The sequence below is a fragment of the Callithrix jacchus genome, chromosome 8 (assembly GCF_049354715.1).
Source record: "Callithrix jacchus isolate 240 chromosome 8, calJac240_pri, whole genome shotgun sequence".
Taxonomy (NCBI): Eukaryota; Metazoa; Chordata; class Mammalia; order Primates; family Cebidae; genus Callithrix; species Callithrix jacchus.
Window position 1 is genome coordinate 12,636,563 of NC_133509.1, and position 26,581 is coordinate 12,663,143.

Here is a 26,581-nt window from a genome sequence, read left to right on the forward strand (position 1 = left end):
TCCCAAAGTGCTGGGATTACAGGCTTGAGCCACCGCGCCCAGCCAAAACTAGTTTTTAAAAAATTATAAATATATTTGTGAGGCAAGGAGACCAGGCACAGTGGCTCACACCTGTAATCCCAGTGCTTTGGGAGGCAGAGGTGGGCGGATCACTTGAGGTTAGGAGTTTGAGACAAGCCTGACCAATGTGGTGAAACCCCGCCTCTACTAAAAATACAAAAATTAGCCGAGTGTCGTGGTGGGCACCTGTAGTCCCAGCTGCTCAGGAGGCTGAGGCATGAGAATCACTTGAACCTGGGAGGCGGAGGTTGCAGTGAGCCAAGATTGCGCCACTGCACTCCAGCCTGGGTGACAGAGCAAGACCCTGTCTCATATTAAAAAAAAAAAAGTAATTTGTGTCTGTGAAGAAAAATTCAAAGTTTATTTTAACTTATTTTTATTTACTTATTTATTTTTACTAGAGACAGGGTCTCGCTATGTTGCCCAGGATGGCCTTGAACTCCTGGTCTCAAGCAATCCTCCCTTGTCAGCCTCCCAACGTGCTGGGATTACAGGAGTGCACCACTGCATCAGGTAAAATTCAAAGTTTTGAAATAGTAGATAGAATGAAAAATAAGCATTTGCTTTCCTAGAAGCAACCATACATATCTCCCTGCCTCAAGTATGATTCTAGCCATTGGGCTGGAGAAGTGAAATATCAGAGTTGTTGTTTGATTTTGTTCGTTCTATATCTGTTAGTGACAGAAGTACAGCCATTCTTACATATGCTTTGCAAAATTGCCGGTACATATGTATGTATATATGTGTATGTATATACATATTATATAACATATATAATACTGTCTACTAATGCAACAATGTTATATGTACTATTCTGCATCTTGCTTTTATTAGTATTGATTTATTAATATATCTTGGGCATGAGCTCCATTCCTTTTAACTATTGTATATAATTGACTATTGTAAAGATGTGCCATTATAATTTATGTACTAAGTTTTCTATTAACCTATAGATTTCAGTTTTTGCTACTACAAGCAAAGCTAAAAAGGGCCTGGTAGACTAATATAGGGCTTTTTCTCTAACTGAGGTGGGAAGCCACCGGAAATTCTGGCATAAGGAGGGACATGATCTGATTTACAGTTTAACAAGGTCACTTGGGCTGCTCTACCCGATTTATACATCCTCACCGGGATCTTCCCTGGCACTGGCTGTTATTTAAATTTTTTACTCTTTCTCAGCTTATAGAAAAAAAAAAGGTATCTTGCTGTGCCTGAATCATCATTCCTTTGTAAAGTCAGATTTAACACGGGAGTTTTACTTAGTGGGTTGTTTCTCTTACTTAGTGCGGGGGTTGTGAATCATGCTGGGGCTGTTTGGTTTCCTGCTTCACCGCACTGAAGTCCTCTGAAGTAACCTCTCTGACCTTTTCTCTAGGCCCCTGGCACCTCCAGAAGGGCACTTTACTGTAAGGATGAAATCCTGTCTCTGAGCTGTACTCAGTGTAACAAACAAACAAGATATGGCTAGAACCATATCTGAGACCACATCTCCCTGTCTCAGATATGGTTCTAGCCACTGGCTTGGAAAGATGTGTAATAGGATGTTTGGGGACTTATTTTGCTGTTTTCCACCAGTTACAACTGTACAGCCACTTTTAATCCTATAAACAATATAATATGCACAAATAAAACAATATAAACAAAAGGTCGCCATGACATTGTACAGGTTGGACAGAACAAAGTACTTTTCCACAGATTCTCTAGCTGTTACTCTAACAGTAGTTCCATGAGGAAGCTTGTCTTTCCTGGTTTCATAAATGAGGAACCTGAGAAAGAGAGACCTCAGGCTCGCTCCTCATCGGGCTTGTTATTTTATTAGAGGTTGCAAAGCAGTACCTATAGGTTAAATTCAGCCCTTAGACTCAATTGTTTGCTCCTTAATATTTTTAATTGTTTGACACTGGAATGCCTATCGGTGGGTCATTTATTATCTGTACAGACATGGCTCCCAGCACTCCCCAATTACTTAGAAAACCATTGATGTAACTTATTTTTATCTACCCAGGACCTAAAGGCATTAAATTTTTTTTTTTGAGACGGAGTTTCGCTCTTGTTACCCATGCTCGAGTGCAATGGCGCGATCTCGGCTCACCGCAACCTCTGCCTCCTGGGTTCAGCATTAAAATTTGCAACCCATCAATGCTTGCTGTTTGCCAGATTTAAAAAAAAAAAAAGAAAGAAAATTTGCAACCCTTTCAAATCTTTTATACTTTTCACTGTACAACTGTACAGTCAGTTTCAACTCCTGACGTAGGCCCAGCCTTAGCCACAAACCCTCCAAGTCAGATGAAAACTCTCGTTCCCTCTTTCTGTTTTAATAAAAGGTAGGAAAGGCCTAGAGCTCTGGAGGGCAAGGAGAGGCCTTCTTGCTGTCTTGCCAAACCTCTAATATCTGCCTTCCTCACTTCTTTATTTTATTGTGAGGGTCAGGGCCAGATCTGCCCCATCTGTTCTTCCATCCTGGTCCAGGAGAGTGTATAAAATGAGGCAGTTCTGTAGAGCAAAGCAGATCAGCTTCCCCTTCTCTGTGGTGCTGGCCATTCTCCAGCCATTTGCTCTCGAAAGGTCATGAGCCTTTTGAGTGGGCATTCCCCACTCCATCCATGTGTAGTTCAGAGGCCCCATCTCTGAGCATCTTCCTCACTGGGTTATACTTTTTCAGCCTGTCAACAAATATGTTTATTTATTAAATACATTTATTGTGTGCCAGGCACTGTTCTGGGCTCTGGGGATTCAGTGGTAAATAAGACAGGCAAGCTCCCTATCTTCTTGGAGTTCACCCACTAGTAAGAGTTGTACACATTAATCAGGTGATTGCACAAATAAATACACAGTAGAGGTTATAACAGTGAAATGTATGGAGACCTGCTGACCCCTCTATCACAGTCTGACTGTAATATCTAAAAGCAGAACAACAACAATAGTACCCAGCACTGTTAATATGTTTACAAATTAATTAATCCCCACAACAACCCTATCAAGTGGGTGATGTCATTATCATCCTCACTTTACTGGATAAGAGATTTATAGCCACTGAGAAGTTAAAGAACTTGTCCACACTCCCATGGCTAGTACAGAGGATGCTTCCCTTCTTGGTTGAGCAGCCAAATTTCCTACAGCCTGCTGAATTTCAAAATGTGCCAGAATTCCTTGATAATAAGACAGAAGAAACTGGGTTTACCCCCAGCAGGTAGGATTTAGGTTAGACACCAAGAAGAACTCCTTGGCAACATTTATGAACATCTGAGAGAAAGGAATCACTTTTCTGAGGATTTCCTTCTCTCCTGAATTTTTTATATTGAGTAAATCACATTGTAAAAATAGAGGAGTTATTTCAGAAAAAAAGATCCACTCATAATTCTACTTCGTGAATTATGTTCCTTTTTTCATCCTTCTGGGACAGATTGAGACTGTGCTACACAGCGGCATGAAAAGAGAAGGAACTAAATTTGGTTCTACCCACAGCAGCATAAAGGCAAGAACTTATAACTTGCAGACCTCAGGCCCTGCCCCAGGCTTCCAACATCCAGAGTGACCCCAGCATATCCAGAGATAAAGCCAGCTCTTCCACAGTGGGTGGGCACTCCTGTGGGCTTCAGCAGAGGGAGCTGGTGATCTTACTGTTCCAGGCCACTCAATGTGAAGCAGGGCAGAGGTGAGGCTGTGAGGGATTATCTGCTCTTTCAGATGAGAGTAACCGAAAGCATCATGCACCCAGATACTCTTGGTGGAAACAGGGAAAGGAGAAAGGGACAGTCAGTAAATATCAGGCTGAGTTAGCTGAACAATTGAAATGGCTTCCAGATGAATGGTTAGGATCATGAGATCCCCACTACCTTACCCCACTCCTACTTTGATGAGCTTCAAGTCATGGGCTGGAGGCATAGGGAGCTCAGGGTGCCAACTCCTCAGGTATCATGGGATGTCCCAGCCTCTTCTCGGGAGATCCATTAGTGCCCTCTAGACCAAGGATTTCCTTTAGGCCTAATAAAATAGATTTCATGTATGAAATGCTTTGTAGTTTGCCTGGTGTTTTCTCTATAATCTTTGTTTTTTATTTTGATTCTCACATTCACCTTACAGGTAGGTAGGACAGTTATTATCCCCACATTTACTTTTAGATTACATTAGAATCACACAGTAGCAAGTCGAGCCAAGTGCTAACTGAGGCCTTTTGATCTCTTAAGCCCCAGGCACTTTCCCTTGGTTTCCTCAGAGAGCCTGAATCTTTCCAAAGCTTTTCAACATTTAAGCACGGAAACCCTAGACCACCTCTCATTCTCATAGCTTAGAAACAGGTTTAAGAAACCTCCCAGATTCCTCCATTAACTTTGTGGGCCCAGAGCAAGCCCATCTGTGTCCCTGGTGGAAGGCCCACTCCCTCAGGCTTGGTCAGACGCACTGGGACCCAGAACTTGTGCAATGCCCTGATAAGCTTCTTAGAGGAGGTAGTATTAGCCACGATCGGATATTCTTCCCCTGAGCTGCCCTTCACACCCGACCCTGCCTTGAATTAGGATTCCGTAGGAGAGCTGGGGGCACAGAATGGGGTGTTCCCTGCTGTCCAGCTTCAGACCCACTCTTTGAGTCTTGGATTCTGACAAATTTCCAGAGCTGAGAAGATACCCAGATGTCGAGGTCTGAAGGTAAATGATGTAATTAGGTAGGAGGGATCAGCTGGAGTGCCAGCTCAGCTCTGTTACATAACATAGGAACATCAGAAAGAGAGATACCCTCTGAAATTTCTGATGGGGATACGAGTGGACTTGCTACAAAGTGTTGAGTTCATGGCAAGGATCAGGGGGCTGCAGGGAGATAGTGGAAAGAAAATTATAGAAATCAGGGACAAAGAAGGAAGTTCACTTATTCTTACTTATCCTTTTGCTTGTCCCTCTCCTGCTTTTTAAGACAATTATATTTGCATATCCAGTTAGTGTGGCATGCAAGAAAGAAAGGGGTGTTAGGAGGCACATCTGCTCAACTACTCACTAGCTGTGTGATATTAAGCAAGTGACATCTCCTCTCTGGACCTCAGTGTGTTCATATCTCAGATGAGGAGTTGTACCAGATAGATTCCATGAGTTACTAAGCTCACTGCTAATATAGCATATGCAAAACCAACCATTTCCAGTTATTGTTTTGTAGTAATTTGTGAACATTAATTAGAGATTTAATAAATACTTACTTGGGCTGGGTCTTAAGGCCCTTCTTTATAAAAGGATTCTTTGAGGGCCTTTCATGTTCTTCCCTCCTTCATTCTTCTACAAAACTAGCCTTTCTGTTCAGTGCTTTTCTTTTTTATTTTTTCTTTGAGACAGAGTCTTGCTCTGTCACCCAGGCTGGAGTGCACTGGCACGACCTTGATTCACTGCAGCCTCCGCCTACCAGGTGCAAGCAATTCTGTCTCAGCCTCCGGAGTAGCTGGGATTACAGGCATGCATCAACACACCTGGCTAACTTTTGTATTTTTAGTAGAGATGGGGTTTCACCATGTTGACTAGGCTGGTCTTGAACTCCTGACCTCAAGTGATCTGCCCACCTCAGCCTCCCAAAGTGCTGGGATTGGATTCCAGGAGTGAGCCACCATGCCTGACCTATTCAATGCTTTTCATATGTTTTTACTGTCTCAACATTCCTGTGACACTGTTATTATTAACATTCTAATTTAATTTAAAATATTATAGGCCGGGAGCAGTGGCTCATGCCTGTAATCCCAGCACTTTGGGAGGCTGAGGTGGGTAGATTATGAGGTCAGGAGTTCCAGACAAGCATGGCCAACGTGGTGAAACCCCATCTCTACTAAATATAAAAAATTGCTGGACATGGTGGTAATCCCAGCTGGCGTGCCTGTAATCCCAGCTACTCTGGAGGCTGAGGCAGGAGAATTGCTTGAACCGGGACCCAGGAGGCAGAGGTTGCAGTGAGCCAAGATCATGCCACTGCACTCCAGTCTGGGCTACAGAGTGAGACTCCATCTCAGAAAAAAAAAAAAATTATAACATGCGCATGATACAAAGGTCAAACTAACAGAATATGCAGTGAAAATAAGTCGCCTTATGACCTTTGATCCTCAGATCCTAAGGAAGTTTCCCTTCCCTAGATGTCCTTCCAGAGATTACCTTTGCATAACTAATATATATGTTATGCCCATTTCACAGATGAGGCACCAAGGCTCAGCCTGTCCAGGATGACACAGCTGGTAAGCAGCAGAACAGGGAGTCTACTTCATTCCCCAGGATCCTCCCACCATGCCACATTCTTTGGGAAGCTCTATAACATTTTAAGCTTTGTCTACTCTGGATGGCGGAATTGTTTTGAGTCAGTCCAAAAACTACATGGAGCCTTAATGTCCCTGGCAGTGCCCTCCACTGCTGCCTCTTTTTGTCTATAGCTTAAAACCTTATCTCCCTATCTCCTTCCTGCCTTTGATAAGGTGAGAGCTGTGGCCTAGCACCAACTGTGGATAACTGAGCTCCCAGCATCTTAGGCTTGGACTTGAAGAGTGCTGGCAGACCTTTTGCTAAGGGCCCAGGGAGGACTTGGTAGACTCCACAGAGCACCCAAGCCCCAGCTCAGGAACCTGGGCTGCTGTCATGCCTACATAGTACACAGGACCCCTAGGTACTCTTTCTCTTAGGAGTAGGCATTTTCCCCTGGAGCAGGGGGCAGGAGTAGTTTACTTTAGCAGAGACCCAATACATGACAGTTTTGTGTCCCTGGGGCTTCTGTTATCACTTTTTTTCATATGAGGGTGTTATGGATCTCAGATCTCCTCTTAGTGGTAAATAATCTGGTTTTTTTCCCCATCTAGGTTTGTGGATACCCCCTGGTTGGGCTTCATGGAGAAATCTTCTTTGATCACCAACCTGAATCCCAGAGTAGCCTCCATCTTTTCATGGACAGAATGAGAGGCCTTCTGTAACCAGATATAACTGACCACCATGAGGAAATTGATCAGGATGGGGCCTCAAGAGAGGCGGTTATTCCGGACAAAGCGGCTTCATTGGAGTCGCCTCCTCTTCCTACTGGGAATGTTGATCATCGGTTCTACTTATCAGCACCTTAGGAGACCTCGGGGCCTTTCCTCATTGTGGGGAGCAGTTTCTTCTCATCAGCCTGTAAAACTGGCCAGCCGGGACCTCCCCAGTGAAGAGATGATGATGGCGAGCAGCGACCCTCCAAAACCTAGCTCTGAAATGCGGGGTGAGATGCTGGTACCTCAAGCCTCAGTGGACAGTGATGAAGCCACACTGAGCATAACAGTGGGGAATATCCCCAATATACCTAAAAGAACAGCCAAGATGATCTCAACAACAACCAAGAATAACTACAGCCCAACAGCAGCAGGTACAGAAAGAAGGAAGGAAAACACCCCAACATTCAGTAGAACACTGACTTACTACACACCAACTTCAAGCAGACAAATAGTAAAAAAATATACCCCGACATCCAGGGGAGAAGTGAAGAGCTACAGCCCAACTCAAGCCAGCGAAAAGGTGAAGTACACTCCTTCTCCACGTGGTAGAAGAGTAGGCACTTATGCTCCATCCACATTCATGACAATGGAAACAAGCATGATCACCCCCAGGACAACAGTGAAGGACAGTGACATTATGGCAACCTATAAAATACTGGAAACCAACTCTCTTAAGAGAATGGAGGAAACCGCCCTAACCACTCTAAAGGGAATGGTAGATAGCACCCCACCTTATCTGACATATGAGGTAGAAACAAACGTTTTGACTTCTCCAAGGAACATCGTGGAAAAAAACAACCTGACTCCCCCCAGAAGAATGGAAAATAACAGCTCAACCCATCCCTGGGGGTTAGTGGGAAAGAACAACCTGATGACTCAGGGAACAGTCCTGACACATACCCCAGCCACCTCTGAGGGGCAGGTGACAATAAGCACCATGACAGGCAGCAGTCCAGCAGAAACCAAAGCCTCCACTGCTGCCCGAAGTGTTAGGAATCCCTCACCCGGGACCAGTGTATCAGCCATCGAAACAACCCCAGCCACAGTCTGGAGGTTGGCAAAGAAACCTTCCACAGCACCCAGCACCTCAGCAACCCCCATGGTCAGGGCAAAGCTGACCACGCAGGTTCATCACTGTGTGGTTGTGAAGCCAACCCCAGCCATGCCCACCACTCTCTCCCCAAGCCTCTCAACAGCCCTGCTCCCAGAGGAGCTCAGTCCCAGTCCCTCAGTGCTACCTTCTAGCTTGCCAGACCTCCACCCCAAGGGAGAGTACCCCCCAGATTTGTTCAGTGTGGAGGAGCGGCGGCAGGGCTGGGTGGTCCTGCACATTTTCGGCATGATGTACGTGTTTGTAGCCTTGGCCATTGTTTGTGACGAATACTTCGTTCCAGCCCTGGGTGTCATCACAGACAAGCTGCAGATCTCCGAGGATGTGGCAGGTGCCACATTCATGGCTGCTGGAGGCTCCGCCCCCGAGCTCTTCACTTCCCTCATCGGTGTCTTCATTTCCCACAGCAACGTGGGCATCGGAACCATTGTGGGGTCTGCTGTGTTCAACATTCTCTTTGTCATTGGCACTTGTTCCCTCTTCTCCCGAGAGATCCTCCACCTCACCTGGTGGCCCTTATTCCGTGATGTCTCCTTCTACATCCTTGACCTGATAATGCTCATCCTCTTCTTCCTGGACAGCCTCATTGCCTGGTGGGAGAGCCTGCTGCTGCTGCTGGCCTATGCCTTCTATGTGTTCACCATGAAGTGGAACAAGCAAATCGAAGTCTGGGTGAAGGAGCAGCTCAGCAGGAGGTCAGCGGCCAAGGTCATGGCTTTAGGAAACCTCAGCAAGGTAAGGACAAACTGGCTCAGGCTTCTCTAACCCCTTTGAGATGAAAGGATTTGGCGAAGCCAGGGACTGCAGAGATGTTGGATCAGATCTCAAGAGATGAATGCTCTGGTTCCCTTACTATTTATTCAACATTTATAAAGTACCTATTCTCTGCCAGGCACTGTGCTAGGGCCTTTATAAGCATGACATTGGCTCAACCCTAATCACCCTATAAACTGGTTATATTATGATCCCCATTTGCAGGAGAAGAAACCGAAGCCTAAAGAAGTTAAACCACATGTTCAAGGTCACACAGCAAATAGGAAGTGCAGCCAAGATTTGAGCTCAGGTTGGTGTGACCAAGTGTTTGGAAATGACGTTTGAGTTGGGCTTTGGAGAATGTCCAAGAAGATGCCAGGCAGGGAAAAATGATAATCTCTTCCATGTGCATGGCGTTCAGGGTTTAGCTAGCACCCTCATTTTCATTTAATCCTGTTAGTTCACATTCCAGACTTGGAGGGGCTGATGGCTTGGATGGGGTCTGGGAAGAAGGAGGGTTTTATATTTTTGTTTTGTTTTGTTTTGAAAATATTAGAGAAGATTGGAGCTCTATTCATGCACTGGCAAGCTAGCCCTGTGGGCAGAGCCATCTCTCTCTGCTCACTGGAGACAAGATACCAGGAGCACCAATCCTGGGGCTTTTTCCCAACCCATAAGTTCCTTTCCAAGAACTTCTCTGCCTGCTTGACGGACCTTCCTGTTAAATTAATTGGATGATTCAATAACCTGGAAGATTATTAACTGCAGAAGTGATCTCTGAAAATTCATTCCAAAATTTTTTGGGTTTTTTTGGGTTCGGAGTAACTGGGACTACAGGCACATACCACCACACTCAGATCATTCCCAGTTTTTTGTTCCTTGAGACACTAAAGTGAGGGTACCATAGGGAGCACAGACCCCACTTCTCTCCTCCTCCTAAAGCATGAGTTTGGGTAAGGGCTGGCTCACAGCCTGCCTGTTTCAGCTCTCAGAGAAGCTGCTGGTGTGAGCAGAATTTTGCATGCAGAGTTGATGGACTTAGCTACTTAATCCAGAGCAGTTTTGATGAGTGAGCAGGATGGAGACCAACTCAGCAACGTGTCTGAGAGATACATGAGGCAAGGGAGATTAAATGCATTTCCTTTAGATTTTTTAGATAACATGTTGTTCTGGCCAAAGCATAGAATAGAGAGCCAGGAAACCTGGGTTCTAATCTGATTCTGCCTCTAATGAATTATGTCACCATAGACAGGTCCTTTGCCCTCTCTAGGAGACATGGCAGAGTCCAACTAATCACTGAAAGGTCCTGTCTAACTCTAACATTGTATGATCATGTCCTGCATCCAAGTGAGTTCAGTTTTGTCAGGACCCAGCACAATGGTTATTTGTCTGATCTGGTCAACTGAGCTCCTATTGTGTCATTTGCAGATAGTCCAAAGAGGAGAAATATCCTGCCCAGGGTCATACAGCCAGCAGATATTAGAACTGGAATGGGAACCCAGTCTCCTAACTCCTCATTCAGTGCTATTTCCCACCAGACTATCCGCCATGAAGCCAAAGGCTTAAAAAAGAAAGAGAGGCTTAGAGCATTACACAATTTAATACAAGGAAACAGGAACCTCCCTCCTAATGCAGTTCTTAGGGCAGGTCTTGCTAAGTTCTCAGGGGTGGCCATGATGTCCTGGTATTCTCCTCTGAAGAAAGCGCCTAATACTTTGGTGTATGACAGGCCAGCAGTTTCCAAAGTGCCTCTGACTTGCTTCCCAGTCCCTCATAGTAATTCTGCTTTTATTTAGACTCTACAAACTCTGAACTTTCCCTTTGATCTGAGCTAGGTCATCAAAGCAAAGCTTGCCAGACAAATGAAGCATAATCACTATTTCAAAAGAGAATCAAGGGCTTTAGTAGCAGTTCCTTGCCAACCAGTAAGCACGGTGATGCTCTGTTCTTATTTGTTGAAATAGATCCAGTATGGTTTTGTTTTTTTTTTTTTCAGAGACAGGGTCTCAAAACAAAACAAAACAAAACAAAAAAAGAGAGACAGGGTCTTGTTCTGTTGCGCAGGCTGCAGTGCACTGGTGCACTCATAGCTCACTGCAGCCTAAAAGTCCTGGGCTCAAGCAATCTCCACCTCAGCCTCCCTAGTAGCTGAAACTATAGGCATGTGCTACCACGCCCAGCTAATTTTTAATATTTTGTAGGAGGGCCTCATCATGTTGCCCAGGCTGGTCTCAAACTCTTGGTCTTAAGTGATCCTCTCGCCTCAGCTTCCCAAAGTGCTGAAGTTACAGGCATGAACCACCACACCTGGCCCCATTGGCATTTTTTAAATGTCATTACCCCTTCAAAGAGACCTTATTTCCCTTTAACCAGATCATAAGTCTGGTCATATCAGTCTTATCACTGCCACTAAATGGGGAAATAATTTTTGTATCTCCTAAAAGGCCAAGCCCAGTGTCTTGTTCTGAGAAGAAGTTCCTTAAGTATTTAGTTCAGTTTCCTCAGGGAACCCTAAAAGTTCCAGAACTCCAGTTTAGCGAGACAAAGGAGTCGGGGTGAGAATCCACGCTTACGGAGAGCCTATTCCACACATACATCGTCTTAATAATTTCATATAAAACCATACAAGGAATAGATTACCTTCATCTTGCAGATGAGGACACTGAGGCTCAGAAAGGACAATTAACTCAGCCAAAGTTACACAGCTACTTGGCGATCCTTACCATTGATTATGAATCACAGTATCTGGGTTTTAAGCCAGGTTCCACTGCTGACTATTCCCATTACCCCGGGCAAGACAGTGCAATACAACAAACCATTATTATTAAGTTAAAGGGAAATAAAAAGATTGTATCCAGCAGGGACAAGCCTAGAGAAAAATAACTGCAATGAAGTGAACCCTGTGCAAAGTGCTACGAAGTCACTTTGCTTTTCAAACAGGCCTTGGGTTGCTCATCTGTAAAGTGAGTGGATGAGCTATGTGGAAGTTGGCAAAGTTTTTCTGTAAAGGGCTAGACAGTAAATATTTTAGGATTTGTGAGCCATATAGTCTGTGTCACAGCTACTGAACTCTGTCCTTGTAGTGCGAAAGCAGCTACAGATAATAAATAAACTAATTGGAATGGCCACGTGGTATTTTACTAAGAGCAACATGCTTGCAGGTGTTCTCCTACCTGAACAGCTTGGAGACATAGAATCAGCAGAGAACAATTTTCTTACTAGATATTCACCCATCTGATAGCTGTTGAGTTTCTGAGCTGGAGGATTTTTCACTTTACTTTTTATTCTGCCCTGAGTATCTAGAATCAGGATAAAAGTGTTTTAGTAGTGATTCTAATCAGAATTTACTTAAGAATATTCCCAGAAAAAAAATAAAGGACTTAGTTTTGGACATAGACTTATAGTAATTTTAGAGTCTCACTTTTGACGCTGGCTGAAAAAAATTCACAACTAAAACTATTTTGGACAACACTGTCAGATTGATATTGGTTTGAGGATGCCTTTTATGACCCCAATAAGGAAATGGGAAATGTTTGCATAGTTATCAACACAGTCTAATTTAGCTGTCTCTCTCTGAAACTTAGTTTTCAAGTATACTTGGTTTCAAACCTCTTAATGTATTTGTTCTGGCCAAAAATGATAGATCTCTGACCTGCCTTGACCATGCATAGTCACAGAAAGCCAACAGACAGCAAAGCGGAGGCGCTAGGCTGGCTGAAAAGCCTTATTGGTATTTGAAGGACAGCAGGGGCTGTTCTTCATACTTGACTAGATTAACCAGGAAGCACCAGCCATTTGCACAAGGTGCATGATTAGCAAGACAGTCTTGTGGAAAGCCAATGGCAAAAAGGGATGCAAAGCAGAGAAAGAGCCTAGTTGGGGCTCCTTTGGATGCTCCATACCCACACTCTTCCCTCTAGAATACTCCTGGGGAAAAGTCCACCATTCCCTCCTTAATGCGCTGGGGACTGTTTTCATCCTGGAGGGACTTTTTTATTGATTTATTTTTGAGACAACTCTGTTGCCCAGGCTGGAGTGCAGTGACACAAGCATGATTCACTACAGCCTTCACCTCCTCAAGCAGTCGCCCTCCCCAGCCTCCTGAGTAGCTAGGACTACATGTGTATGCCAACACACCCAGCTAATTTTAAAAAACTTTTTGTAGAGAAGGTAAGGGGAAGTGGGGGGAAGGCTTGGGGTGTGTCTCACTATGTTACTCAGGCTGGTCTCAAACTCCTAGCATCAAGCAATCCTTCCACATTGACCTCCCAAAGTGTTGGGATTACAGGTATGAACCACCACACCTGGTCCCTGGCAGGATTTCCACACCTGGTCCCTGGCAGGATTTTTTAAATTAAACCAGTCAACAAGGCCTCAAACAGTACCTGGTGCCTCTTTAGAGTCTGGTCCTCCCCTTTCTTGTCAGGGTTGGCATTTAGCCTAAGGGCTCCTATCAGTGACCTGTAGAGCTAGCTGCCTGCTTTGGAAGCAAGCGGCTGTGAGCAGGAAACAGCCACTGACGCTCCTTCTGCCTCTGTGGATCCTGCCCACTAGACTCTAGAGAACTCACTGTGCTCCCAAAGGACCCATCCTAGTCTGGGCTAAGGTGTTCCCTTCTTCAACTCTTTGAATAATAATCAGCTTCCCTCGAACTGTCAGGAAAAGATGGTTAAGAGTAGAATGCTCAATTTTAAGGTTTCTCTTCATAAAATTTTCTTAAGCTTTTGGCCTGGCACAGTGGCTCATGCCTGTATTCCCGGCACTTTGGGAGGCTGAGGTGGGGGAATTACTTGAGGCCAGGAGTTCAAGACCAGCCTGGCCAACATGGTGAAACGCCATTTCTTTCTCTTTTTTTTTCAGATGGAGTCTTGCTCTGTTGCCCAGGCTGGAGTGCCATGACACAACCTCAGCTCGCTGCAACCTTCACCTCCCGGGTTCCAAAAATTCTCCTGTCTCAGCCTCCTGAGTAGCTGGGATTACAGGCACGTGCCACAATACCTGGCTAATTTTTGTATTTTTAGTAGAGACAGGGTTTCACCAGTCTCTACTAAATGTTGGCTAGACTGGTCTTGAACTCCTGACCTCATGATCTGCCCGCCTGGGCCTCCCAAAGTGCTGGGATTACAGGCGTAAGCCACTGTGCCCCGTTGGTGAAACCCCATTTCTACTAAAAATACAAAAATTCGCTGGACTTGGTGGCATGCATTTGTAATTGCATCTCCTTGGGAGGCAGAGGCAGGAGAATTGCTTGAACCCAGGAGGCAAAGGTTGCAGCGAGCAGAGATCGCACCACTGCACTCCAGCCTGGGCAACAGAGCAAGACTCTGTCTCAAACAAAACAAAACAAAAACCTAACCACAATAATTAAAAAAAAAAAAACTTAAGCTTTCAACGTTCACCTGCTAGTGGGTGCTAACGGATGACAAAATGGATGCATAAGAAACAAATATTAACAGAAAAACTCAAACATCTGATCACGTCTAGGTAACAGCTTGTTGTTTTCATGAATATGTGTAAGCTTGTAGTTGAGATTTTACTTGCATTCATACAACCCAGTACTATTTCCTTCTAGTGCATATGACGGTATTCAATATGAAATTAGATATACAATGGTGTTCTACAAAGAACAAAATTTCTAAATGCTCTGCCACCTGAATTAATTGGAAATATACAACCAACAGAATTTTTTTTTAGTTTTGGAAAGTGGACATATGGATGATAAACAAGTATAATAAACTAAGATGTTAATCTCAGAGTATGATAAGTGCTGTAAAGGAAATGAATGGCATATGATAGAGAGTGATTGTAAATAATAGCGGGCCCCCTTTAGTGAGGGAGAGTAGCGGAGGTCTCTTGGAGGAGAATTTCAGGTAGACACCTGCAGAATGGGAAAGGAAACCACCCCATGGTCCGTGACAAGAATTCCTGGAAGATGGAACAGCATTTGCAAAAGCTCAGAGTGGGAAAGAGAGCTTGGCATATTAGAGGAAAGAATGGAGGCCAGTGTGGTTAGTGAATAATAGGGAGAGGGGTACAGAATACCACTGGAGAAGAGGGTGGGAGCTATTAGGTTGGTATAAAAGTAATTACAGTTTTTGCCCTTTTTTTTTTTTTAAAGACGGAGTTTTGCTCTTCTTTTTATTACCTGGCAATTTTCATCTAAAAAGGAAAAATGCCCATTTTTTTTTTTTTGACACAGAGTCTTATTCTGTTGCTCAGGCTGAAGTATAGTGGCACAATTTCAGCTCACTGCAACCTCTGCCTCCTGGGTTCAAGTGATTCTCCTGCCTCAGCCTCCCAAGTAGCTCTGATTACAGGCACCCTCCACCATGCCCAGCTACTTTTTGTATTTTTAGTAGAGACAGGGTTTCTCCATGTTGGCCAGGCTGGTCTCAAACCCCTGACCTCAAGTGATTCACCCGCTTCAGCCTCCCAAAGTGTTAGGATTACAGGCGTGAGCCACCGTGCCCGGCAAGACAGAGTTTTGTTCTTGTTGCCCAGGCTGGAGTGCAATGGCATGATCTCAGCTCACTGCAACCTCTGCCTCCTGGGTTCAAGCGATTCTCCTGCCGCAGCCTCCTGAGTAGCTGATATTACAGGTGCCCACCACCATACCCAGCTATTTTTTTGTATTTTTAGGAGAGACAGGGTTTCACCATGTTGGCCAGGCTGGTCTCAAACTCCTTATCTCAGGTGATCCACCCACCTCAGTCTCCCAAAGGGCTGGGATTACAGGCATGAGCCACTGCGTCTGGCTACTTTTGCTTTTAAATGGCAAAAACCGTGATTACTTGTGCACCAACCTGATACTCCATGCAGGGCCATATGCATCAGACACAGAGTTTGGATTTTATTTTAAGCTCAATGGGCGAATGAAGTAATGAGTAGCCGCTAAGTAGAGAATGAATTGTAGGTGTGCAAGATTGGAGCAGGGAATCCAGTTAGGAGGCTGTTGTGGGCTGTTTATATATATGTGTATTTATGAATGTTTTAAGACAGAATCATCTGGACTTGGTGTGAAGTGGATATGGAGGGTGAGAGAATCGGGAAAGTCAAGGATGCTGCAGAACTTTTTGGATTGAGCAGCAGCGTGGATGGTAGTACCATCCACTGAGAAAGAAGAATAGGTTTAGGGAGACTCAAGAGTTCCCACTTTGGAATAGTGAGTTTGGGTGCTTAGATCACTTCTAAGTAGGTATATCTGGGAGGCAGTGGCACAAATGAGTCTGAAGCCCAGAAACAAAGTCTGGGCTGGAAACGGAAAATTGTGAATCACCAATGAATGTATGGTAATTAAAATCAAGGACTGGCTGATGCTACTCTGAAAGACAGATAGTCTGGGAGTAATCCCTCAAGAACTCCAACATTCATTCAGCAAACATTTATTGAACATCTTCATATGAAGCCTGTGATAGGCCTGGCATCTGGTGAAAGATAAAGCACAGTTTCAGCTCTCAATAGCTTAGCCTAATGGAGGAGGTGGAGCTGATCTAGGTTTTGTGGAGCCTGATACTCATTAAGAAAAAGAATATAAAACTGTTGCTACAAAATTAGGTGCAAGCCTTGGATGGGATTTGTGTAGGAGAGTGATGAGCCCTGAAGCTTAAGCTTCATCATCTCCATGGTAAATCCTTCTCAGTGGGGAAGAGAGATAAGTAAAGCAGTAGTTCCACTATCATGTGTAATGGTATAGGTAAATGCAGAGGGATTTAGTACTGCAGAGACCAGACATCTCAACAGACCAGAGGGTCAGGGAAGGCTTCCTAGGGGAGGGGAGCCTTAGCTGAATCTTGAAGGACAAGCAGGAATTCACTGACTATACAAGGGGTAGGGCATCTCATAGACATGTGCAAAAACCAGAGAAATGAGAGAGTGAGAAGAGACTGCAGCCACCAGCTGCATAGAGTTGTTGAGCCCTGGAAATGTGGCTAGTCCAATTTGAGATGTGCTATGAGTTTAACATACATACCAGTTTCAAAGGTTTAGTCTGGGTTAAATAAAGTGTATTATTAAAATTAATTTCACAGCTGGGTGCAGTGGCTCACTCCTGTAATCCCAGCATTTTGGGAGGCTGAGGTGGGTGGATCACCTGAGATCAGGAGTTTGAGACCAGCCTGACCAACATGGTGAAACCCCATCTCTACTAAAAATACAAAAATTAGCTGGGCATGGTGGTGCACACCTGTAGTCCCAGCTACTTGGGAGGCTGAGGCAGGAGAATCAGTTGAACCTGAGATTCGGAGGGTGCAGTGAGCCAAGATCACGCCACTGCACTCCAGCCTGGGCAACAGAGCGAGACTCCATCTTAAAAAAATAAAACTCTTTGGGTGAGAGTTGGATGTGAGAAATAGTGAGATGGCTGGGCCAATGGGGTCATGTGCTATGAAAGAGTTGGGGGGATTTGTTAAAATGCACAGTGCCCCCTTCATATGCAGATTTTTAATGCTCTGTTTCATTCATTTTTATGTTCATTCATTAATTTAGCAATATGTATTCAAGCGTTCAAACTTCCCCCAATCCTTCAAAGCTTACTCAAATTCTACCTACTTCAGAAAGCTTCCTTGACCATCCCAGCACAGCACCTATCTGTGGCTTTTATTTCAGGAACCACCTTCTTCTCTGTCATGCATCTGTGTTATCATTGGTCTCAACTTCTTTCTGGACACAGAATCCATGTCCTAAGTATCTTTGTATCCCTAAAGCCACCAGAATAGCACCATATAAATGGTATAGCAGGTTCTCAGTAAATAAAAACGGAATGAATGAATAAGTTGGAGGGATGGGTGAATGGCCCTAGATCAAGCACTATTTTCTATATTTTCTGAGAAGGTAAAGACAATTGCTGAGGGCAGCCATTTGTGATCCTGCTGCTTAAAGATAACACCAAAGCCTGGGTGTGCTGGCTCACACCTGTGATTCCATCACTTTGTGGGGGTGAAGGAGGAGGTCTGCTGGTCTCCCAGGAGTTCAAGACCAGCCTGGACAACATAGAGAAACCTGGTCTATACAAAAAAAACAAAAAACAAAATTAGCTGGTCACTCACACCTGTAATACCAGCATTTTGGAAGGCAGAGGTGGGTGAGTCACTTGAGCACAGAAGTTGGAGACCAGCTTGGGCAACATGGTGAAACCCCAGCTCTACAAAAAATACAAAAATTAGCCAGGTGTGGTGGTACATGCCTGTAGTCCCAGTTACTTGGGAGGCTGAGGTGGGAAGATCGCTTGAGCACAGGAGGTCAAGGCTGCAATGAGTCATGATTGTGCTACTCCACTCCAGCCTGGGCAACAGAGCAAGACTCTGTCTCAAAAAATAATAAGGCTGAGCTCAGTGGCTCATACCTGTAATCCCAGCACTTTGTGATTGGTGGGTGGATCAACCGAGGTCAGGAGTTCGAGACCAGCCTGGCCAACGTGGTGAAAGCCCATCTCTATTAAAAATACAAAATTTGCTGGATATGGTGGCACACACCTGTAAACCCAGCTGCTTGGGAGGCTGAGGCAGAAGAATCACTTGAAGCTGGGAGATGGAGGCTGCAGTGAGCCAAGATTGCACCACTGCACTTCAGGCAGGGTGACAGAGTGATACTCTGTCTCAAAACAACAAAATAATAATAATAATAAAACAAAAGCACTAAAGGTCACTTGAAGTGTCTACTCATTCAGCTTACCTTTACTGGGCACCTACTGTGCTCAGTAAACACTGTGCCACAAGGAAGGGAAACAGAGATGACCGTAAGTTCACTGCATGGCAAAAAAACAAAGCATGTAGAGTCTAGATGTAGCTGGTAGACAATTAATGCATTGTCTACCAGCTACATCTAGACTCTACATGCTTTAAACGTTAAACAGTGCTTTTTTTTTTTAAGTTCAAATTGCCTTACAAGGTTGTGAGTGGCAAGCTAATGGTTCAGATGGTAAATCCTACAGGCTTAATGCTTCTTCATCTTGGATTGTCTAGGGCTGTCCCTCTTCCCAGCTGTCTGCCCCATAGTTTTCCCAAAACGCTAGCACTTACCTGAGCACACAGCTGATTTTAGTATCACAGAATGTGCTCACTGTTAGACAGCTTTCCAGGAGAGAGGTATTGTAGTGAGCTGAAGGGAGGGTGGGAGGGGGCATGGAAGGGGCATTTGGGAAAGCTTCGTACAAGAATTCATCCTGAATTTTTTTGGAAAATGGATAAGATTTGAGTAGGCAGAAAGAATGGAGAGGGCATTTTAGGCAGAAGGAAAAGGCATGAACAAGGAAACAAGAGTTAGAATAGATTAAGTGTATTTAGAGGACAGTTCATTTTCATTTATTCATTCATTTAATAAATATTGATTGAACCCTTGCTAAGTTCTAGGCAGTGTTCTCATGCTGGCCACACAGTGGTAAATAAAGTAGTCTACCTTCAAGATGCTAGTGGGGCAGTCAACTTATTTCCACAAATAAATTGGGGTAAGTGCTGTGAAGGAAAAGAACAGAGGTCTATAAAAGAGAATTATACTTAGCTTCCCAGAGGAAGTTGACACTTAATTGGAGACCTGAAGCCTGAGGAGGGAAAGAGCATTATGGACAGGGGGGTGGGGAGGGGGGTGAGTAACCCTGTGATGAGGGTTTTGAGGTGGGTGAAGAGGATGGCACATTTCAGAAACCCAAAGAGTGCCACTGGACTGTGGTGAGTGGACAAATTTGATCAGGGTACCACATTGCAGGCTGAAGCCAGATTATAGAAGATCAGACTGGAAGGACGGGACATGTTGAAACATTTTCTGAGACCAGGTTATCTCGGAGTGTGTTTCTGTATTTCAACCTGAGGACTTCCCTGAAGAGAGGGATGTAGGGAGAGAGTGAGGGTCTCACCACAACATCTCATGACTCCTCCCTGTTTGCAGCCAGGCGATGGGGCCGTTGCAGTGGATGAGCTACAGGATAACAACAAACTGAAGGTGGGTGCCGTATGGAGTCTGACCAGTGGGGACACTGCAGGGTCTCAGCGGATAGTCACAGGCCCAGAGTACTGTGGCCCTGAGCTGGGGATCCTGGCTGTGCTCAGGCCTAGGAAGCTCCTGGGAACACTGCCAGGGTGAGGCAAGGAAGGAGAGGGCTCCTTTGCTGAGAAACTCACCTCCAGATGGCCTTTGAGGAGATGCAGGTTTGGGACCTAAGTCTGGAACGTTACAGCCCACTCTGCCATTAGCTTGCTGTGTGACCTTGGGCTTCAGATTCTGCATCTGTAAAATGACTGTTTGGACTAGATTAACTCAAGTCCTAGTGTACAGCCCAACACTGTATGGTTGATATAAGCCAAATTACCTCTGGCTTTGGGATGCTCCAGAACTAACAGAAAGAAAGCAGAGTCACTGGAAGGGGCAGGAGTCTCAGGGTCTTAGCTGTTTATAGCCTATGAAGTATCTGGAAAGAATTATGGGGAACTTTGAAAGCAGTTCCAAACCTAACCTAAAGAGCCTCCTCCATCCAAAGAAAATCTCTAGACTTGTGGTGAAGTACTGTGTCACCACAGCCACTAGATGGCAGAAGACTTCAGATCCAGAGGAAAGAGGAGGAAGAAAGGAGTGAGAAAGAAGAGGAGGAGGGAGGGAGGGAGGGAGGACTCAGCAAGTGTGGAAGTGTTGTCTTTGGATGTTCTATTGTAAGTCAGATGATATTTCTATGTGTGTCATTATGAATAAGTGTCACATCTGTGTCTGTACAGTATAGATGTATGTATGTGTGTATGTGTGTACCCGTGAAGGTCTCCAAGCACATAGGGAAAAAACAAACAAAAACAAAACAAAAAACCGATGTGGGAATCAGAACACCTGGATACTACTCTGTTTCATTTACTTCCCTCATGACCTTGGCTAAGTCTCCTAGCTTCTTTGAGTTTTCATTTTCTTATCTCTGGGAGTGGGGCAATGATAAAACATGATAATGCTCTTTGTGGACTGTAAAGGGCTGTAGCCATGTGCGGTGGCACTGTCTGTGTGGTGTGTGGTTGAGGGAGTGTTCCTGAGGGTGTACTTGCAGGGATGTGCAAACCCTTGGTAATATGGTATCCTTAATACACCGGGTCTGCTCCCTGTGGAGACCTTGGGAAATTATTCAGTACATAGAACAAAATAGTCCTGGAGGAGCTGAGAGGAGGCTGAGAAAGAAAGCAGTGTAGTTCTCCTGGTTGGAGGTGGAGGAAGAGGGGAGGTCAGGATAAAGCATCTGTGCTTTCTCCCTGATCTTTATGGGAAAGAGGCAAGGTTAGTGATGCCCTTGTGTGGTTCCTCCCCTGTCTTGGACAGGGGCCCACTGAGGGTCTCCTCTTGCTCAGCTCCCATCCTTGCTGACCCGAGGGAGCAGCTCGACCTCTCTGCACAACAGCACCATCCGCAGCACCATCTACCAGCTCATGCTCCACAGCCTGGACCCCCTGAGGGAAGGTAAGCAAGGCCTCCCCAGACCCCCATATCTGTCCCATCCACTCCTTCCCTCCTGTAGCTGGAGAAGAACTGGGACCTGAAAATCCAAGAGGCAGTGGGGAGGGAGCAGGAAGAGAGAACAAGCAGAGGAAAGAGTGGGTAGTAAAAGTCAGACAGTCTGGGGAAGAGGGTAGAGACCAGGACAGGGGTGTCACCAAGAGAGGGCAACAAGGAACTTGAACGCGAAGGTCCTTGAGTATCCACATCCCACTACTTCCCTGCCTCTGTCCCTTCCTGTAAAATGAAGGTGTTAACCTGCAGTTAGGCTGTGAGTACCATGTGCTCTGCACAGGGTTGGATTGGGGCTGCCCTGCAAAGCCCACTGCCCAGGAGTCAGCCCCAGTGTTCCATGGAGAGTGTCTAGCCAGGCAGGTTGGCCCAGGCTGACTGGCCTGGGCTGCTTCTGGGGACATGGCTTCTAAGGTCCCAAAGCCCAGAAGTCCTTAGTGGCACTTCCTTTTGCTTTATATTCAACTCTGGAGTCCTAGGAAAGCTGTTAACTCCTCCTCCAGTCAGGAATCCTGAAGGACACCCTGAAAACTGCCAGGAGCCTTCTAGGGGTGATGAGGGTAAGAGCAGGGCCCAAAGTACAGCAGAGGGCTGTTGTCCAATTTGACAAATGGTGGCAGCGGCTGAGATTCTCACTATCCACCTTACCAAATCCTGCCTTCTGCTTCTCTTCCCAAAATAGTTGTGCAATGGATCTCAGACCCCTGAAGAGCACCTCTCAGTTACTTTCCTACTCTCCTTGAGCCCCCCTGTCTCTGGGGCTCTGGTGCAGAACCAGAGCCCAGCCAGGAGACCCATCAAGGAAAGGCTTGCCTTTGGACAAAAGCCAAGGGCTTGGACTGCAGTTGGGCAGGAGGGCTGAGGGCCAAGCTGAGTATGATACCACAGAATGATCCATTGAGTCCCAGGGAGCACTCTGACTGACCTTTCTGGCCCAAGGACAAATTTTGGGGGCTCAGAATTTTCTTTAGACTCTGAAGTCCTTTTCAGAGACAATTTTGGGTTGTCAGTTGTTTTTTAAAAAAAAAAAAAAAAAAAAAAACCGTCTGGTCGCAGTGGCTCACACCTATAATCCTAGCATTTTAGGAGGCCAAGTTGGGTGGATTGCCTGAGCTCAGGAGTTCGAGACCAGCCTGAGCAACACAGTGAAACCCTGTCTCTACTAAAATACAAAAAAATTAGCCAGGCGCGGCGGCGGGTGCCTGTAATCCCAGCTACTCGGGAGGCTGAGACAGGAGAACCGCTTGAACCTAGGAGGTAGAGATTGCAGTGAGCTGAGTTCATGCCACTGCACTCCAGCCAAGGTGACAGAGTGAGACTCCATCTCAAAAAAATTAAAAAAAAAAACATACTGTGAAAAGCTACATCAAAGACCAGTGATGAAACCTTCCTTAGGAATTCGTCAAGGTAAGAACAGAGGGAGAGAGAAAGGGAGAAAAAAGTTAACCTAAGCTGCTAATGGAGCTGTTAGGAAAAAAAGAGAGGGGGAAAAAAAGAACAAATAAAAAGAAATTCCTGAAGGTAAGCCTCAGCAGACATTGTGAGAGAGGCCTCCCACAAATGTCAGCCCCAGAAAGATGGTACCTCTGGGGTTTGCAGAATGTAAGCTGCAGCCCCTGGCAGCCTCTGGTGATGAGTGCTGGGGGGGGCTCTGGCCTCAGCCCTGTGAGGAAAGCTATATCTCTGGGTCATGAGTGGCCACTCCCAGAGGAATCACTGACTCTAGCGAAGTCCTGACGATAAAGACCTTCTCTTGGATGGGACTAGAGGGCCCCCAGCTGGGCCACTTCCACGACCAACAGCCTCTAGCTGGCCTACTTGTCCTAACAGGATTACGTGATGTTCAGGCCAGGCTGAGGTCAGAGGAGATTGATGTTAAAGCGATGATCCGCCATGCTGAGAGGGGAGAAGCATGTGAGGAAACAAGCGCCTGGGAACCAGCAGCAATCATCCCAGGGAGGACGAGCATGCTGGTACATTGTCTCTGGGTGTCTTTGGGGCAGGGAATGGCTCTCACGGTGCATGACTGCAGATCCTCTGGGATTCAGTCGTGCTCAACAGCCCAGCCGGATTTTACACCCCGAAACTATGTGCGGGAGGGGCAAGGACCGTGCAGGGCTGTGATGAGGGCCTTTATTCCCCAGACTCTAGATGCACATTTGTGTTTACATATGCTGTTTCCAGACGGCCGTCCAGATGTTTCCACTTTTTCCAGATGTTCAGCTCTTTCCACAGAGCTGATCCATGGAAAGGATGTTTCCTGGGGTCTAAACTCTCACCTTTCTATGAAGGGGCTTTTCCTCTCCAGGGTCCCATGCCTCTTGTGGTGATTTCACTTGGATATGTGTGAGACAGGGTAAGGGAGACCCTGCAGCTGACCTGCTTTCCTCAGTAACTTGGGAAGTGAGAGGCTAGGCTGTGAGAGGGATGAGAAGGAAAAGTGGAAGCTTGTTTTTTGCTAGCCCTTCTAGCCAACAGTCAGCAGATACTCAGTGCCGAGACCAGAACCAAGGGAGTCCTCCTGTGACAGCAGCTGCACGTTGCTCAACAGAAGTCTTCAAGGCTTGATTAGTGCCAAGTGGGCACTGGGGTTGTCTGGATGAAGGAGGCAATGGTGTGTTGGCCCCTGACCTCTCAGTTCTGATGAGGACCCGGGCGCAGCAGGCCACTTCGAGGGACCACACGTGTCATAGTGGCGGCTCTACCCATGGAGCTTATTGCCAGAACCAGCTGCAACCGAACTATCTCTGAGAGTTCAGAGGAGACAGGTGGAGAGGAGGAAATTCCAGACCCATTTATCTGTTTTCTGCCTATCCTGCAGCCAGGCAGAGGCTTTGATCCACCCAGCTTCCCAGATTGCCCTTTCCAGCTTCTCTGTTTCCTCTCGGTTCATCTGTACTACGAACTAGATGATCTCCAGGGTTCCTTCTAACTTGGGCCCTCTGGAATGCTGGGCACCATCACTGTGTGTTGCTTCCCAGGCAGGACAGCTGCTCCCAGCTACTGTCACTTTGTTGTCATGATTGTTGTGTGGTTACAGCTGAGAGTTATATAGTGCTTTCCAGATGGCAGGCACTGTTTTGAGCATATTCATGTATAAATTCACTTGCTCTGTCACCAACTCTGGAAGATTTTATAGATGAAGAATCTGAAATACAGAGAGCATAAGGAATCACCCAGTTAGGTCCACAGCTATAGTGCAAGTGGCAGAACTGATATTCAAACTCAGGTCATCAGGCTCCAGAATCCGTGCTAAAGTGACAACATGAGTGAGGCCAGAATTTGCAGCAGTGAAGGTGTTTTTATTTATTTTGTCTCGTGAACCCTCATCACATCAGTGTCCTGAGGATATTGTGGTATTGCCTTTTTAGAGAGAGGATGCTGAGGCTTAGGGAGGGCATGCAGGCTTCCCAAAGTCACCCAGTGCTTAGGGGGCAGAGCCAGCCTAATTTCAGAATAGATCCCATAGATCCCATGACACTTTGGTTTTCTTTTTGTTTTTGTTTTGAGACGGAGTCTTGCTCTGTCACCAGCCTGTAGTGCAGTGGCACGATCTCAGCTCACTGCAACCTCTACCTCCCAGGTTCAGGTGATTCTCCTGCCTTAGCCCTCCAAGTAGCTGTGACTACAGATACACACCACCATGTCCAGCTAATTTTTGTATTTTTAGTAGACACAGGTTTCACCATATTGGCCAGGATGGTCTCGATCTCTTGACCTCGTGATCAGCCCAGCTCAGCCTCCGAAAGTGCTGGGATTACAAGCATGAGCCACCACACCCAGCCCAACACCACTTTGTTCTATCACTGTGCCACTGCCCTCACCCTCCCAGGCCACAGAGCTGTGGGCTCCTTCATCTGAGCCTTGTTCCTTCTTCCCCTCTCACCTTGAAATTACACATGTAAAGTACTTGCATGCTTCCCATCACATAGTCATGGTGGAAGAGAGTTGCCTGCCTTGTGTTTCTCACCTGGAAATCAGGGCAGCACAATTCTGTGCATGCTGCTCTGTGGGCCTCTAGGAAAGCACGTGCACAGGAATCTGAAGGAGGCCCTTCTCAGGCTCTTATTGTGCCTGGGGTCAAAAAGGGTATGGCTGAGAGCTTGTTGGTGAATAATTTCCCAGTAGAAAAGGGGAAATTATTCACCAACAAGCTCTCAGCCATACTATCTCAAACCTACTGAGATGGAAGGTTTATGAACATGGCCATCAGTCGTCCCCTGGAGCTATAGCAGAGCTTCTAGTAGATTCATAGAAAGTAAGCTACAAAGATACTATAGTCCAAGGGTGGCAAAAAACATCTCCTTGCAATTATTTCTCCATTCCATGTTCATCACAGATATTGCCAATCAATCATGGTACTTTCCTACAAAGACTGGGGCAGAGTCCTTCTCAATTCAGTACCCAGGCAGGCCATCACTTGAACTTGTAAAGGAAATAAATCCTATTTCTTGGCCCTGAGTTAACCATGTCATTTACCAGAGAGGAAATAGGCTGTGAAAAGGGAAGTGACTTATCTTTGGTCACAGCCAGTCAGTGGCAATGCAGAGAATGTTAAGACAAAACTTTGGGAATTAAGCATCCCAAATAGGCCTAGTAGGATCAGAATCCAGAGGTCACAACCCCCAGGGCAGCCTTTTCCCACATTCTGCAGCTGCCCTCTGGGTAGCTCTGGCTGCTCTGCTGACTGTCCTAACTGAAAGGGTGTGGCAGGGACGATCCTGAGATTCCAGGTAAGATGTGTGTCCTTTCTCATTTGCAGTTCGCCTCGCCAAGGAGAAGGAGGAGGAGAGCTTGAATCAAGAGGCCAGAGCCCAACCCCAAGCCAAAGCAGAAAGCAAACCAGAAGGTGAGAAGATGGCTGGATCAGTGGGTTTTCTCCTGCCCCACTCTCCCTGTTGTCAGTAGTGAGTTTGGCCTGGAGGCAGTAGCCAGCCAGGCCAGGGGCTGAGACACATCTTTGTGAGCCAGTCAGAGTGAGGTCAGGTATTGTCCTGAAGGCCACTCCACTCCAGACTCTTCCTTCCCAGGTGCTGTCTTGCTGACATGGCTGCTGGTCTGAGAGTGGCCCCATACAGCTTTCTCTCCATTTTCCTCAGGTGGGGTAGGCAAGGGAAGGCTAGAGGATTGTTGAACTTCCACTTCTTTTTGCTAAATCTCATCCCAAATGAGACTATTGGATTTTATTTCTTCTTCCTGTCTCTTCTGTACAAGGA

General features: G+C 45.9%; 1 protein-coding gene across 3 annotated transcripts in view; it reads left to right on the plus strand.

Annotated features, from left to right (window-relative positions):
- The window catches only part of SLC24A1 (solute carrier family 24 member 1), a 41,202-nt gene that overhangs the window by 4,150 nt on the left and 10,471 nt on the right, over positions 1–26,581 (plus strand). The window contains exons 2-7 of one of the 3 annotated variants that reach the window (XM_054239344.2): positions 462–573; positions 6,219–6,259; positions 6,872–8,882; positions 19,779–19,832; positions 21,209–21,317; positions 26,128–26,214. In XM_054239344.2, coding sequence (XP_054095319.1) covers positions 7,002–8,882; positions 19,779–19,832; positions 21,209–21,317; positions 26,128–26,214 — 2,131 coding nt within the window. In that variant the 5' untranslated portion in view covers positions 462–573; positions 6,219–6,259; positions 6,872–7,001. The remainder of the gene's footprint in view (positions 1–461; positions 574–6,218; positions 6,260–6,871; positions 8,883–19,778; positions 19,833–21,208; positions 21,318–26,127; positions 26,215–26,581) is intronic. The other 2 variants (XM_078333427.1, XM_054239345.2) reach the window with 2 other exon arrangements.